The sequence below is a fragment of the Trifolium pratense genome, linkage group LG7 (assembly GCF_020283565.1).
Source record: "Trifolium pratense cultivar HEN17-A07 linkage group LG7, ARS_RC_1.1, whole genome shotgun sequence".
Classification (NCBI taxonomy): Eukaryota; Viridiplantae; Streptophyta; class Magnoliopsida; order Fabales; family Fabaceae; genus Trifolium; species Trifolium pratense.
Genome location: NC_060065.1, coordinates 31,570,441 through 31,583,732, shown reverse-complemented (window position 1 = coordinate 31,583,732; position 13,292 = coordinate 31,570,441). Strand labels below are relative to the sequence as shown.

At 30.5% G+C, this 13,292-nt stretch overlaps 2 protein-coding genes across 2 annotated transcripts; both read right to left on the bottom strand.

The window, feature by feature from the left end:
• Nucleotides 1-19: 19 nt before the first annotated feature.
• On the bottom strand, nt 20-2,299 carry LOC123899064 (cytochrome P450 71D10-like). Its single transcript, XM_045950118.1, has 2 exons — nt 1,019-2,299; nt 20-729 (listed from the first exon to the last, which is right to left on the bottom strand). The coding sequence occupies exons 1-2, from the start codon at nt 1,928-1,930 to the stop codon at nt 118-120; spliced, it is 1,524 nt and encodes a 507-aa protein (XP_045806074.1). The 5' UTR covers nt 1,931-2,299; the 3' UTR covers nt 20-117.
• Nucleotides 2,300-5,150: 2,851 nt separating this feature from the next.
• LOC123897433 (photosystem I reaction center subunit III, chloroplastic) lies at nt 5,151-6,798 on the bottom strand. Its single transcript, XM_045948073.1, has 2 exons — nt 5,893-6,798; nt 5,151-5,340 (listed from the first exon to the last, which is right to left on the bottom strand). The coding sequence occupies exon 1, from the start codon at nt 6,592-6,594 to the stop codon at nt 5,914-5,916; it is 681 nt and encodes a 226-aa protein (XP_045804029.1). The 5' UTR covers nt 6,595-6,798; the 3' UTR covers nt 5,151-5,340; nt 5,893-5,913.
• Nucleotides 6,799-13,292: the final 6,494 nt, after the last annotated feature.

Here is a 13,292-nt window from a genome sequence, read left to right as displayed (position 1 = left end):
GCATACACAAATAATAATATTGTAGAAGAATTAATATGAGATAGTATAATGTAAGTGAAAAGAACATACAAGTAAATTAACATGCAAGTAATTGTTGAAGAAAATTATACAATTATATTAAGGACGCCGAGTAAAAGGAATCAAGCATAGGTCGTTTTTTCTTCTTAGAGTAATCCCAAACGACTCGGTCATATCCAGATCTTCATTCTTCATTTTATTGGGAAGTTTCCAATCAAAGTGGTAAAGTAACTGCGCAAGAGGCAACTCAATGTTGGGTAAACCAAATGCAATGCCCGGACAAATCCTTCTTCCAGCACCAAATGGTATGTATTCAAAGTTTGTTCCTTTGAAATCAATTGGATTATTAACAAACCTACTAGGTTTGAAACTCTCAGCTTCAACCCAGTACCTTTGATCTCTTCCAATTGCCCAAACATTGACTACAATCCTTGTCTTAGCTGGGATCTCATACCCATTGACTTGGCATTTTTCCCTACTTTCTCTTGGGACCAACAATGGTACACTAGGGTGCAACCTGAGTGTTTCTTTTATGACATTCTTTAAGTATATCAATTGGTGCAATTCTGTTTCATCCACATACCCCTTTTTATCAAAAACTCTTCTAACCTCAACTTGTGCTGCTTCCATCACCTTTGGATTCTTTATCATTTCAGATATCGCCCATAACACAACCCCTGACGAAGTTTCACTACCAGCAGCAAACATGTCCTACAAATGGATTAACGATGCATCAGATACACCAGTTATTCAATAAACCTGAAAAAAGAATCTTTACTTATACATAAGACCGGATGGAGTATTATATAAACCAGCATGCATCTTTATCCACATAACAACCACGAAAGTAAGTTATTAATTTGATGTACGCTCAAAAATAATATTAATAGTCAAGATAATCTTAATTTGTCTTTAGAAAATCTTACTTGAAAATATATGTAAATTTATAAACTAGTTACACTAGACTTTAAATTGCGACATGGATTGTAGACTAATTAACCTGGATGATTGATTTTATATTATCATCTGTCAAGGGATTTTGTGATTGTGAGTAATCATTTTCTTGTTGGATCTTGATAAGAGCATCAACTAGATCTTCTTCATCCTTGCATACTTCACTGTGACTGCTTTTGTGACCATCAATGATGTCTTGCAATATCATATCAAGCTGTCTATGAAGTTTTTCAAGTTTGGTTTTCGCCCTACTCATCTTTGGAAGAATTTTAATAGAAGGATATAAATCAGAAATACAAATTCCGCCTAATAAACTCAATACTTGTTCTATTGCTGATTTGAACGCTTGTTGGTGTTTGCTCTTTTTCCCAAAAGCCGTTCGAGCCACTATCCCATATGTCAATGAACTAATCTTCTGAGTGAGATTAACAATCAACCCTTCACTTACAAATATTGATTTAACAAGATCTGACACTTCTTCTTCTCTTATAAACCTAAATGATTCGACACGCTTTACACTTAATAGTTGTTCAACACATATCTTTCGTAGTTTCCTCCAATGTTCTCCATATGTAGAGAAAACAATATCAGTAGCATTATACGTAAATATTGTGGACAAAAGAAGGTTTGGCCTATCACAAAAGTTGAGGTCATGTGTTTTCATAATCTCTTTGGCCATTGTTGGTGAAGTAACTATTAGGTATGGTACCTCTCCTAGTTTTAGGTGCATTAAGGGTCCATATTTATCTGCCAAAATTTTGAAGCGATGATGGGGCAATGATCTACTGATAACTTGATGTATATTTCCTATGAGAGGCAGTGTCCATGGTCCAGGTGGTAGTAAGTTGATCATGAAATTGTTATAACTCCATCTTTTAACTATTTTGAGTAGTACCAAGAGGAATAGAAAGGAAACTATGAAGATGATGATATTAGAAAAAGGGTGGTAGAGCTCCATGATATTGGTGGTTGATCAAGGAACTAAAGAAGAAGGCCTTCATGAAGGTATCTATACAATACTAATGCTAATATAAAAATAAAGATACATGAATATTTATGGTTAAGGTATTATGTAATTGGAGAATGTTGACAGAATCTTTTTTTTTTCTTTCTCTTGTTAATAATTTGTCTTTTGCTTATATCAATCTATCATGTTTAGGCTTACTTGGCTCTCTCTTTAACCCTATGTCTCTTATCCTTACCGGTACGAGGTTTTTCTTATTTATTCTGGTGTGGATGGCAAGTAGGCCTATATTTCTTGGTTTCCATAGGACTTCTTATATATGATCCGTTGTTTCGATCAACTATTATCTGAAAATGTTTGATGCACATGATATAATAGATATATGATAAAATATAAAATAAGATAATGATAGGATATGAAATATATGACATTATTCTAGCACGTGTTTGGGACGTATATGATAGCAAATATGATAATATTATTTTATCATATCATATTTTTTGTACACATCTTATATAATAAAATATATATTATATTTAAATAATAAAATTACTCTTGCGAAACAATTACATTTTTTTTCAAATTATTATGTATATTTTATAAACTAGTATGAACACACGTGCTATGGGCTAGAATTTTTTGTTTTTTATAAATATAACAAATGCTTGTCATGTATATATATTTTGAAATTAATGATTATTTTAGAAGTAGAAAATTGAGGGTTCGAACATGGGCCGATTTTAGGGTGAGAGACCATGACAAGTCTCTCACCGATGCATCACGTGTTTTGTGGATCAGATTGAATGTGTACATGATATTATGGTGTACTGTTAGTATTATATTATCTTTTATTTATTTTTTTCGGAAATTTTTTTTTGATTTTTATTTTTCGAAAACAGGTTCCCGATTTTTGGGGGAAAACGTTTCGATTTTAGATAAAAACAATTCCGGAGATTTTGTCTGAACAAAAATGTTTCCGTTCTTTTTTCGAGAAAAACTTCCGATATTTTATTCGGAAAAAAATTTCGGATATTTTCCGGAAAAAAAAATTTCCGATATTTTTCTGGAAAAATTCCAATATTTTATTCGGAAAAAAAGTTTCAAATATTTTCTGTTTTTTTACTCTTTTTTGTAGCAGCAATATTTTTTCAGATGAACATTTCAAAACTATTTTCCCCAAAAAATTGGGAACTTTTTCCATAAAAAAATCGAAAACTTTTTTCCATAAAATATCCGAAACTTTTTTCCCGAAAAAAGAACGGAAACTTTTTTTCAGAAAAACTCCGGAATTGTTTTTATCTGAAATCGAAACTTTTTCCCCCAAAAATCGGGAACTTTTATCCCGAAGAAAAAATAGAAAATTTTTCCCGAGAAAATATCGAAAACTTTTTTCCGGAAAAATCAAAAACTTTTTTTCCAAAATATATATATATATATATATATATATATATATATATATATATATATATATATATAATACTGACAGTACACCATATTATAATGTATATATTCAATTCAATCCATAAAACTTGTGGTGCATTGGTGAGAGACCTATCATGATCTCACACTCTAGAATCCCCCTCGAACATGCACGAGTTAGCTTTAATTTATAAAAATATAATAATATTAAACTTCTTTTTGTTAGAAATAATTTTATATCTTTATGTATAAATATATTTATGTTATTATTGTCTTGCTAATTATTTTATTTTTTTTGTAAAAATATGATGAAAGAATTTTTTTTCTTTTGTAAAATGTTTAATTAAACTATCAAGAGGAATATGCTGTAACGGAAGAGAGTAATCTATTAAAGGGTAAAGAACTTAATCAAGATTGTGTAAAAAGTAAAGCAACTAAGACCATAACATTATACCTCGCATCTTTATTTTGTATGTAAAAAGTTCAATTAAAATATCAAAAGGGATTTGGTCTAATGGAAGAGAGTAATCTCTTATGATGTAAAGAACTAAATCAAGTCGATGTAAAAAGTAAAGCAATTGAGACTACAAGCTTAGGTCTCGCATGTTATTTTTTTGTAAAAAGTTAAATTAAAATATTCAAAGATATCCGATCTAAAGGAAGAGTGTAATCTATTACGGTGTGAAGAACTAAATCAAACCCATGTAAAAATTAAAGCAATTGAGACTATAACTTAGTTCTAACATCTTAATTATTTTTGTAAAAAATTCAATTAAAATAACAAAAAAGATTTGATCCAACGTAAGATTTACGGTGTAAAGAACTAAATCAAATTCGTGTAAAAACTAAAGTAATTGAGACTGCACCTCACGTCCGTCTTTATTATTGTAGTACAAAGTTCAATTAAAATTTTAAGAGAGATTTTATCTAATAGAGAGATTTTATCTGTTGCAATTGTGTTGAGATTTGTGTCCTATTCAATATTTCTAACAGTGTCAATATATTGATGTAAGAATTAGTGGCACTCATACATTATTTTTCTATAAGAAAATGTGTTTTAGAACAGAAGCTTTGGTTGTGTTTTAGATATGCCGCATCAGCAACATAGAGGTTTAGAAAATAAGTTAAAATATAGGAGACTTTAGTAAGGTATCACATCATCATAAGTGAAGTTTAAAGATGACACATCAGTATTAGTGAAGCTTAAAATAGCATGGTGATATAAGTACCCTTTTTTATAATCTCTTAATGGTCCAAAAATGTCTATCATCATAAGTAGCTTATTAGTGAAGTTTATAAGTAGAATGAGTTTTTAGAGCTTGGTACATTAGTTCATGAAGAATCTTTGTGATTTTCTTAGTATTACAAACAATTCAATCAGATCAAAGTCTTTGATTGGTTCAATTAGGGTAATTTGCACCTTGTGGAAACTAACCTAACTTTACTAGCTACTAACCTTTTCATTTCAAACCATGTCTTTATTATCCTATGGCCTAAAATAATTTAGTTAAATTTGATTAATGAATGTTATCATATTTCATTCCATGTCACTCTATGCAACCAATGCAAACACACCCTATGGCCTAAGTCATTCCTTTAAATACTTCACTTTTTATTAGCTAAATTAACTCGAGTTCAATTTCTGGTGAGAACAATTCTTAGTCAGACTTTACTTGCCTCACAGCCGAATTCTAGATTATCGGACCCCCTTTCCTGGGAACCCGAGGATTAGTACCAAAAAAAATTAACCCTTTTTATGAAAAAGTTAAAGGCAAGCTTATTAACTTGGTCCACATTGGAGTCACAAAAGAACAAAAACTCAGATCAGTTTGATTGTAGTTCACATACATTACATCAACTAATTCAAATTTACAATATGAGCAAATAAATATTATATCCCAAGATCAACATTGATTCAGTCAACAATAGAATCAACCTCTCATCTCACCCTTCTTCCATCCATCATCAACACCATCCTCTCTTGTCTGAAAAATCACCATAAACAAGATTAAGTCATTAATCAATATCATCACAATCACCAATTTAGTTCTTAAAATTGCAATACATTTTTAACTTGGTTCCTAAAAATAACAAAATTTCATTGAATTAAGAAATTCTCACCCACATTAGTTTATGTTAAGTTCACCAGAAACTCATACACACCCCTATGATGTCAAGGAATGAACTCGTGACCTCATAGGGGTCTGTGTGAGTTTCTGGGCGATCTTCTACACAAAAATAGTGAGCTAAACGGTCCGATCTAACAGATCCGGTCTACTTTGTCAGATGATTTTTTTTTGTCAAGTAGCTTGCAATATTGGCATTTCCTACACTACTACTACTACTACAATTTTAGCTAGTTTCTACAATGTAAAGGATTAAATTGATACACTACTACTACTACTACAATTTGATACACTACTAAAATTTGACCAATTTGGATATTTACTTAATTTCAATGACTAAATTAGCAATTCAATAATATAAATTTCAAACAAACAAAATAAAAAAATTAGAACAAAGAGTTTGAATTGAACCTTGTAGGAAACAAAAGAACACTAAACATCCTTAGCAATGAGTTCACCATTGACCAACTCTCTATAAGCAGCAATAGGCCAACTGAAACCTCTAAAAACCAATCTAGAAGCAAGTGGAACATCAATAATAATCTCTTTCTGAGTCGGTTTCTTATCATCGCGAATAGCAATCAAATAGCTTCTTCCAACCCATCCAATCCACCCAGCAATATACAAAAACAAAATCCCTGGAGTAATAAACTCACCCCAATGTCTCTGATCACCATTCACAATCAAATGTGGTAATCCATCAGCACCACATAACAAACCTTGTTTCGCATAATTATCGAATCTTCTCTTAGTTTTCTCAACAGTTGCTTTAATAGCTAATGCTGGTGCACTATCAGGAGCATAAAGCTTTAAAGATGATTCAAGTTTCTTGATTGATTGTTTTTCGCGCTTTGCGAATTGTTTTGATTCTTTGCAGGGTGTTAGGCCGGATATATCGGCGACAGCGGGGAGTGGTGATGAGATAAGGATTGATGAGAGTGCTAATGCAGCTGAGAATGCTTTAAGATTTGAACTTACAAGATCATTTGTTTTTTCTTGGTTGTGTTGAATTTGGTTTGTGCTGCAGTGGATGATGAGTTTTGGTTTTTGGGTGAGTTTTGGTCTTAGGGTTGTGGTGGGTTTGGAGAGATTAGTGGGAATGGTGAGAGACATTGTTTTTTGTGAGGAAGAACAAGAAAGAATGAAGGGTGTGTTTGGATATGAATTTTGTGTTGTTATGGGAAAGAGAAGAAGAGAAGGTTTTTAGATTCTGTGTGGAGAGAAATTGGTGGTGGGAAAGTGGATTTTGGATAAGGTGTGAGAAGTAAGGTTGCTGAGATGGATTGTTGTTATTGGTTGTGGGTTTAGGACATTTTGTGATTGGGTTGGATAAGAGATTTGAGATTTTGTTGAAATTGTGTTTGTGTCTGTTGTGTGCATTCGGAGATTTCAAGTTTTTGAGTTGGATCAATTGTTGGTCAAACTTTACTTATCTCGAAGTTTGGATTACCGGATCCCTTCCTCGAAAATTAGAGGATTAATACAAAAAAAAAAATCAAACAGTGTTAATTTTTAATTTTTAAATATTGAATTTTATAATTAAATAATTGTATATTTTGACAAATTACATTTTTTTTTTATTTTGACAAATTTTTTTAGTAGTCAAAAATCTAGAATTCGAAATTAAATTTCTCCAATAATATCTCTAGTACTTACCAACCGAAGTACTCTTACGAGACTACTTATTATCAACTTACTCTCTATATTGGCTTGAGACTTTGGAGTGTGCTCCTCCTTAAGGTTTTAAGTTCAATTCTCTCTAATGTCAATTTGGATGGACTAATTTAGCTTCTTAAAAAAAAACTTACTCTCTATATATTTAAACCATTTATTATCAATTTAGTTCTTGATATAGAATTTGGTCATTAACTCTTATAATGACTAATTTGAGTAAATTTGATTCATAATGACTAATATAATATAAATAAAGATTGACAATACAACATTTTATATAGTTAGTTTTGTGAACTTGATGGTGATTGTGTGAATGTCTCAAATCTAAGATCACATGTTGAATTAATTTGCTGATTAAACACTAAAAATTCAATATAATTGTCTCTATAATCCATTGGAACATCAAGAGTGAGTGAGAATCTTACATCCGAAAATATGAGCATTGAGCAAATGTAAGTGAGGGGATACAAAAAATTATGTTAACATTATGTTGGATTTGGAGGCTAATGATACGGTGACTACTTTTACAAGTGGTCTATTGTGGACAAATGATCTACCGAATATAAATTTTACAAAATTCACAATTTGATTGAAAGTTTATATTGTATAGATCATCCATAAATTTTTTAATTTTTTTTTAAAATCATTTGATGTGTTATTGAGACCCATAAAAATTTACGTTATTTAATAAACCGTTAATCTTGATGTGTCTCAATAACATATCAAATGGTTTTCAATTTTTCTAAATTTTTCTATGGATGATCTATATGATTTAAACTTTCAATCCAACGGTAGATTTTGTAAAATTCGTATTCGTTATAATGTTATTCGTGACTGGTCCACCATGAACCACTTGATAAAGTGATCCATATTAAAAATTTGCTGGATTTGGAATGATTTCATAATATAGTTTGATGTTCAGCACCATATTCAATTGTCTAAATATTTGGCAGTGTGTTTATTGCAACACAAAAATCCTTCAATTATTTTCAATTATTTTAATAGCTTAATTAGTAAAATGGTCCCTTAAAGATATTTTTGGTTTTACATTGGTCCCTTAAAGAAAAAAAGTCTGAATAGGTCCCTTAAAAAAAAAGGTTCGAATAGGTCCCTTAAAGACATCTCGGTTAATCAGTTTGGTCCTTTCCGTCCATTTTTTTGAGGACCAAACTGATTGTCAGAGATGTCTTTAAAGGACCAAACTGATTAACGGAGATGTCTTTAAGAGACCTATTCGGACCTTTTTTTCTTTAAGGGACCTATTCGATCTATTTTTTCTTTGAGGGACCTATGTGAAACCAAAAATATCTTTAAGGGACTATTTTACTAATTAAACCTATTTTAATCTAAATTTGTTTTTTGTTTAATCTAGAGGGGAGATTTGAACCCGTAATCTCTTCATCACTCAAATTTCTATGTTCCTCCGCCAAACCAAAGCTTATGAGTTATGAACTACGGACTCCGACACAGATACTGTGACACGATACCAACACGGACACAACAACATTGTTAATATAAAAAATATAGGACAGCGACAACGCGATATAGTTATAAAAAATATAAATTGAGAGGCAAAATATATACATATAAATTTAAGTTTGAACAAGTTATTTCTTAAAAAAAGTTTTAAAAAGAGATGTGATAATATTTTACCTTTATTTATTCATCTACTATCGAAAAAATTAAAAATATTGTAATCAAAATGTAATGTTTTTAATCCCTTATTGATCAATATTGTTGTTTCGACACATTTTTAACACTTGTAGATATGTCTGATATGTGCCTAATGAGAGTATTAGCAAAGAAAAAAAAACAATTTTTTTGGGACACTTGTCCGACACGTGTTGTACGAGTGTTTTACAGGTGTCGGATACCGATCAAAGGAGTGTCGAAGTAAAGAAAAAATTGAGTTTTTTGGACACCGATATGAGCTTTCCGACACTTGTCGTGCGAGTGTCATACGAGTGTCGAACACCGACACATGTCGGACAATGCGGCATGCTTAATCATATGCTTAATAATAGAGATGTCGTGCTTCATAAGTTTTGACACACATTTGGTTATGAAATTTGCTAGTCATTAAAATGTTATTTTAACATTATATGGACATTATATGGAAAACTATATAGAATTGAGTAGATTATCATTATTAATGTGGTGTTGGCAGAGACGTAGAGTAAGCAACACAACTTAAATTTGATTCTTAACTCAATTAATTTCATAGCAAGTCTAAGGAGGAGAATGGATTGTCTGAAGTGACATCACTCTTCTATGAAATCACAGTTATCCATAAAAATAGAAATAGAAAAAAGTTGAAGAGAGAGACGACTTTTGATTATTTGGATTAACACTTCAAATAATCGAATGGATTTTCCACCGCAGAGAATTTATTACCGTCTAAGGAGACCTAAACTTATGAATAAGCATTAAGCAGGACATATGCAGAGAAGTCAAATGGTTAAATTAATGTGAAATTAAAAATAATTTTTACGAAAGAACATACATATTCAACAACTTTATATTTAAAAATATGTTTATGTACGGTCTAAAAGAAACACTACACTCAAAAGTAAAAATTAATGAAACTCAAATATGTAAACACAATTTTAATTTTGGGAGACATTTTTCACATCTCTCAATATGATCTTGGAGGTAAATATCTAAAAAAGGACATATATTTTGTGAGTTTAAAGACATATTTTTGAATATATTAGATCATCTAAAAGTAAACTTTCGAAATCATGTATAACTTTATAGTGTGCGTGGAGGGTGGGGGTGTGAAAAAAGTTATTCTTTTTTCTTGGTCAGAAGGAAGAGTAAGGAGTGAAATGTCAAATACTTCTTGAAATTTTAAAATTCGTTAAATATCCCATTAAAAATTGAAAATAAGTAAATATTCTCATGAAATTGTAAAATGTCAATCAAAATGCCTCCTACTCTGTTTACTCCGTCTATTTTGATGACGTGACAGTTAATTGCATACGTGCTGCCAACATGGCGCCGCGTCAAGGAGGTAATTGATTAAAATTTGTAAAATCAGGAGGCAAATTGACTGAAATTTAATTTGCATAAAAAAAAATAGATGGAGAGGAGAGAGAGAGATTGTAAAATCAGGATTAAATTGTAGATTGGTCATATAAAAGTTTAGTAATAGATTCACTCATAAAGAAAAGAACTAGTAACCTATGTAGTTAGGAAAAACACTAAATCTCGACATATAAATATCTAAAAATCAAGGAATTGAACAAACATCAAGAGAAAAATATATGAAACTAATATGGAGATAGTATTCAAATCAAGAGTAAACTGTATTGTTAATTAACAACACTTAACATGCAACTGCCAACATGAAATCATGGGTAGTATTTTGTCAGAGTAACGAAGTGACGGTTATGGGAACTTATAAATACTCAACTAATTCAATGATTGTTATGGGAGCTTATAAATACTCAACTAATATAACACAATAATTATGACATTTTCATGTGAAATAAAAGAAGAAGAAAAATTGACTTTTGAAGCATTTCTTTTTCATATTTTTAATGTCTTAGCAAACTGAAATTATATTTTTGATAAAAAAAAAAAGGCTACATTGAAAATAGCCAAAACAATATTTACTTGTTTTTCTATATGGTTTTACATTATTTTCAAGTGTTACTATAATTTTTAAAAGGATATTGAATTTATTAAATGACAACTCATTTAACTTTTATAATTCAAAGAAAAATTACATTAACTTAGTTAATTTTTCAACAATATTGTAAAGATTCGAATCTCATCCCGTAAAGATCCTTTTTTTTTTTGCTTATAAAAAAAAACTTAAATGCAGTTTTGCCCCCTGTTTTGATTAAATCAGAATTTTACCCTCCCTGTTTTAAAACGCGGACTTTTACCCCCTCTGTTTTATAATTTTTTGGATTTTGCCCCCCCTAAAATTCTGTTTTCGAGTCATAACTTCAAACCTTCGCACACAACTCAATTTGGATCAATAATTCACCAAATGGATATCGAAATGACCGTAATCGAGTTATCTTTCCACAGAATCAAACCCCACTAAATTTGGAGTTACAAAGAGAGATTAATTACCATTTTAGTGAAGGTATGTCCCCCAAAAATTCTGCACAAAATCTGCTTTCGAGTCACAACTTCAAAACTTCGCACAGAATTCCATTTGGATCCATAATTCATCAAACGGATATCGAAATGACCGTAATCGAGTTATCTTTTCACAGAATCAAACTCCACTTTGAAGTTGTGACTCGAAAGCAGATTTTTGCAGAATTTTAGGGACATACCTTCACTAAAACGGTAATTAATTTCTCTTTGTAACTCCAAATTTAGTGGGGTTTGATTCTGTGGAAAGATAACTTGATTACGGTCATTTCGATATCCGTTTGGTGAATTATTCATCCAAATTGAGTTGTGTGCGAAGCTTTGAAGTTGTGACTCGAAAGCAGAATATTAGGGGGGCAAAATCCAAAAAATTATAAAACGGGGGGTAAAAGTCAGCATTTTAAAACAAGGGGGGGTAAAATTCCAATTTAATCAAAACAGAGGGGACAAAACTGCATTTAAGCCTAAAAAAAAACCGTAAAGATTTTTTATTTTTCTTACGTAAAGATCCTTTTCTAGAGTTAATTACTTTCATCGTCCCAAGGCTGGTCCAACATAGTAGAGGTCTAAAATAAAAATCTTAGTGAGATTTAAAAAAAATACAAGGCTTATAAAAATATATTAAAAATATTAAATTATGCAAATATTGAAAATTGAACCTTGGTTATGGAGAATTTGTACGTAAATTTTAATATGGATCACTTCATCAAGTGGTTCATGGTGGACCAGTCGTGAATGACATTATAACGAATACGTATTTTACAAAATCAACCGTTGGATTGAAAGTTTATATCATATAGATCATCCATAGAAAAATTTAGAAAAATTCAAAATCATTTGATATGTTAGTGAGACACGTCAAGATTAACGGTTTATTAAATAACGTAAATTTTGATGAGTCTCAATAACATATCAAATGATTTTCAAAAAAATTTAAAAAATTTATGGATGATCTATACGATATAAACTTTCAATCTTGATGAGTCACATTTATATTGGTCTGAATTTGTAATAAGTACCGCAATATTTGAAGTTCTAATTCGACTCCTTACACATAATTCGACTCCTTAGAATTGAGTGCATTCAATTGAGCTGTGCAGTTATGCCGTCAACATAATATTCACATCTCCATAAAAACAACACAAAGTTCAACCCACATGTATTAAGTTGATTGGATGACTGTATAGACAAATTAAATGCAGTAAATCCAAATCTATCTAAAAGGCAGAGCCGGTCCGACTAATTTGAGACTCAGCTAAAATTTTAAAAATTAACCCTTTAGTAAAAAAATTAAAAAGAATAATCTTATCTAAACTATAAATAGCTTTAATAAAATAAACAATAGTCATTCATGTAACTAACATAAAAAATATTTTTTCATAAAAAAACACAATATTTTTTTGTCAAGTAGTTTAGTAGATAGAAATTCAACTTTTCAAGTGAATAAATCAGAAAATCTGATTTCGTACCCCAAACCCTGCATATATAATATGATGTCCTTACCAACTGAATTATATTCACGAAATCAATACTTATATTCTAATCATAAAAAATAATCTTAATAATATAAAAAATAATCATAATTTTAATATTTTTTTAAAAAACTTACTACCATAATTTTTTTAAGAGGCCCCTTAAAAATGAGATCCGACCCGGTAGCACATCTTGCACATCCTAATGGTCGGGCCTGCAAAAAGGGTCACGCAAATAAGCCTTATCGAAATCCCAACCAATGAATGTAGTTAAGTTGATTAAGCTTGTACTACTCTCTCCGTCCCAAAATGAGTGAGTCAATTGACTGTTTCACGTATGTCAATGTATCTCAAAGTTCGATTATGAGATAAAAAAATTTTAAGTTAAAAATTGTTTCTACCGGCCGCAAGATTTTAAAGAAACAATAATTATTTTGTTGTGTCCTTTCGTCAAAAAAATAATAATTTTTGTTGTGTCCTACTAGTATTTCCTTGTTAAAATTTATTTTTGGGAAATAGTCATTTTAGTCTTTCAATGTGCAATTTGCTGTC

Excerpts from the sequence above, each read along its gene's own strand:
- LOC123899064 (XM_045950118.1), bottom strand. The coding sequence starts at position 1,930 with ATGGAGCTCTACCACCCTTTTTCTAATATCATCATCTTCATAGTTTCC. Across the intron at positions 730-1,018 it reads ATATAAAATCAATCATCCAG|GACATGTTTGCTGCTGGTAG; the intron begins GTTAATTAGTCT and ends ATCCATTTGTAG.
- LOC123897433 (XM_045948073.1), bottom strand. The coding sequence starts at position 6,594 with ATGTCTCTCACCATTCCCACTAATCTCTCCAAACCCACCACAACCCTA.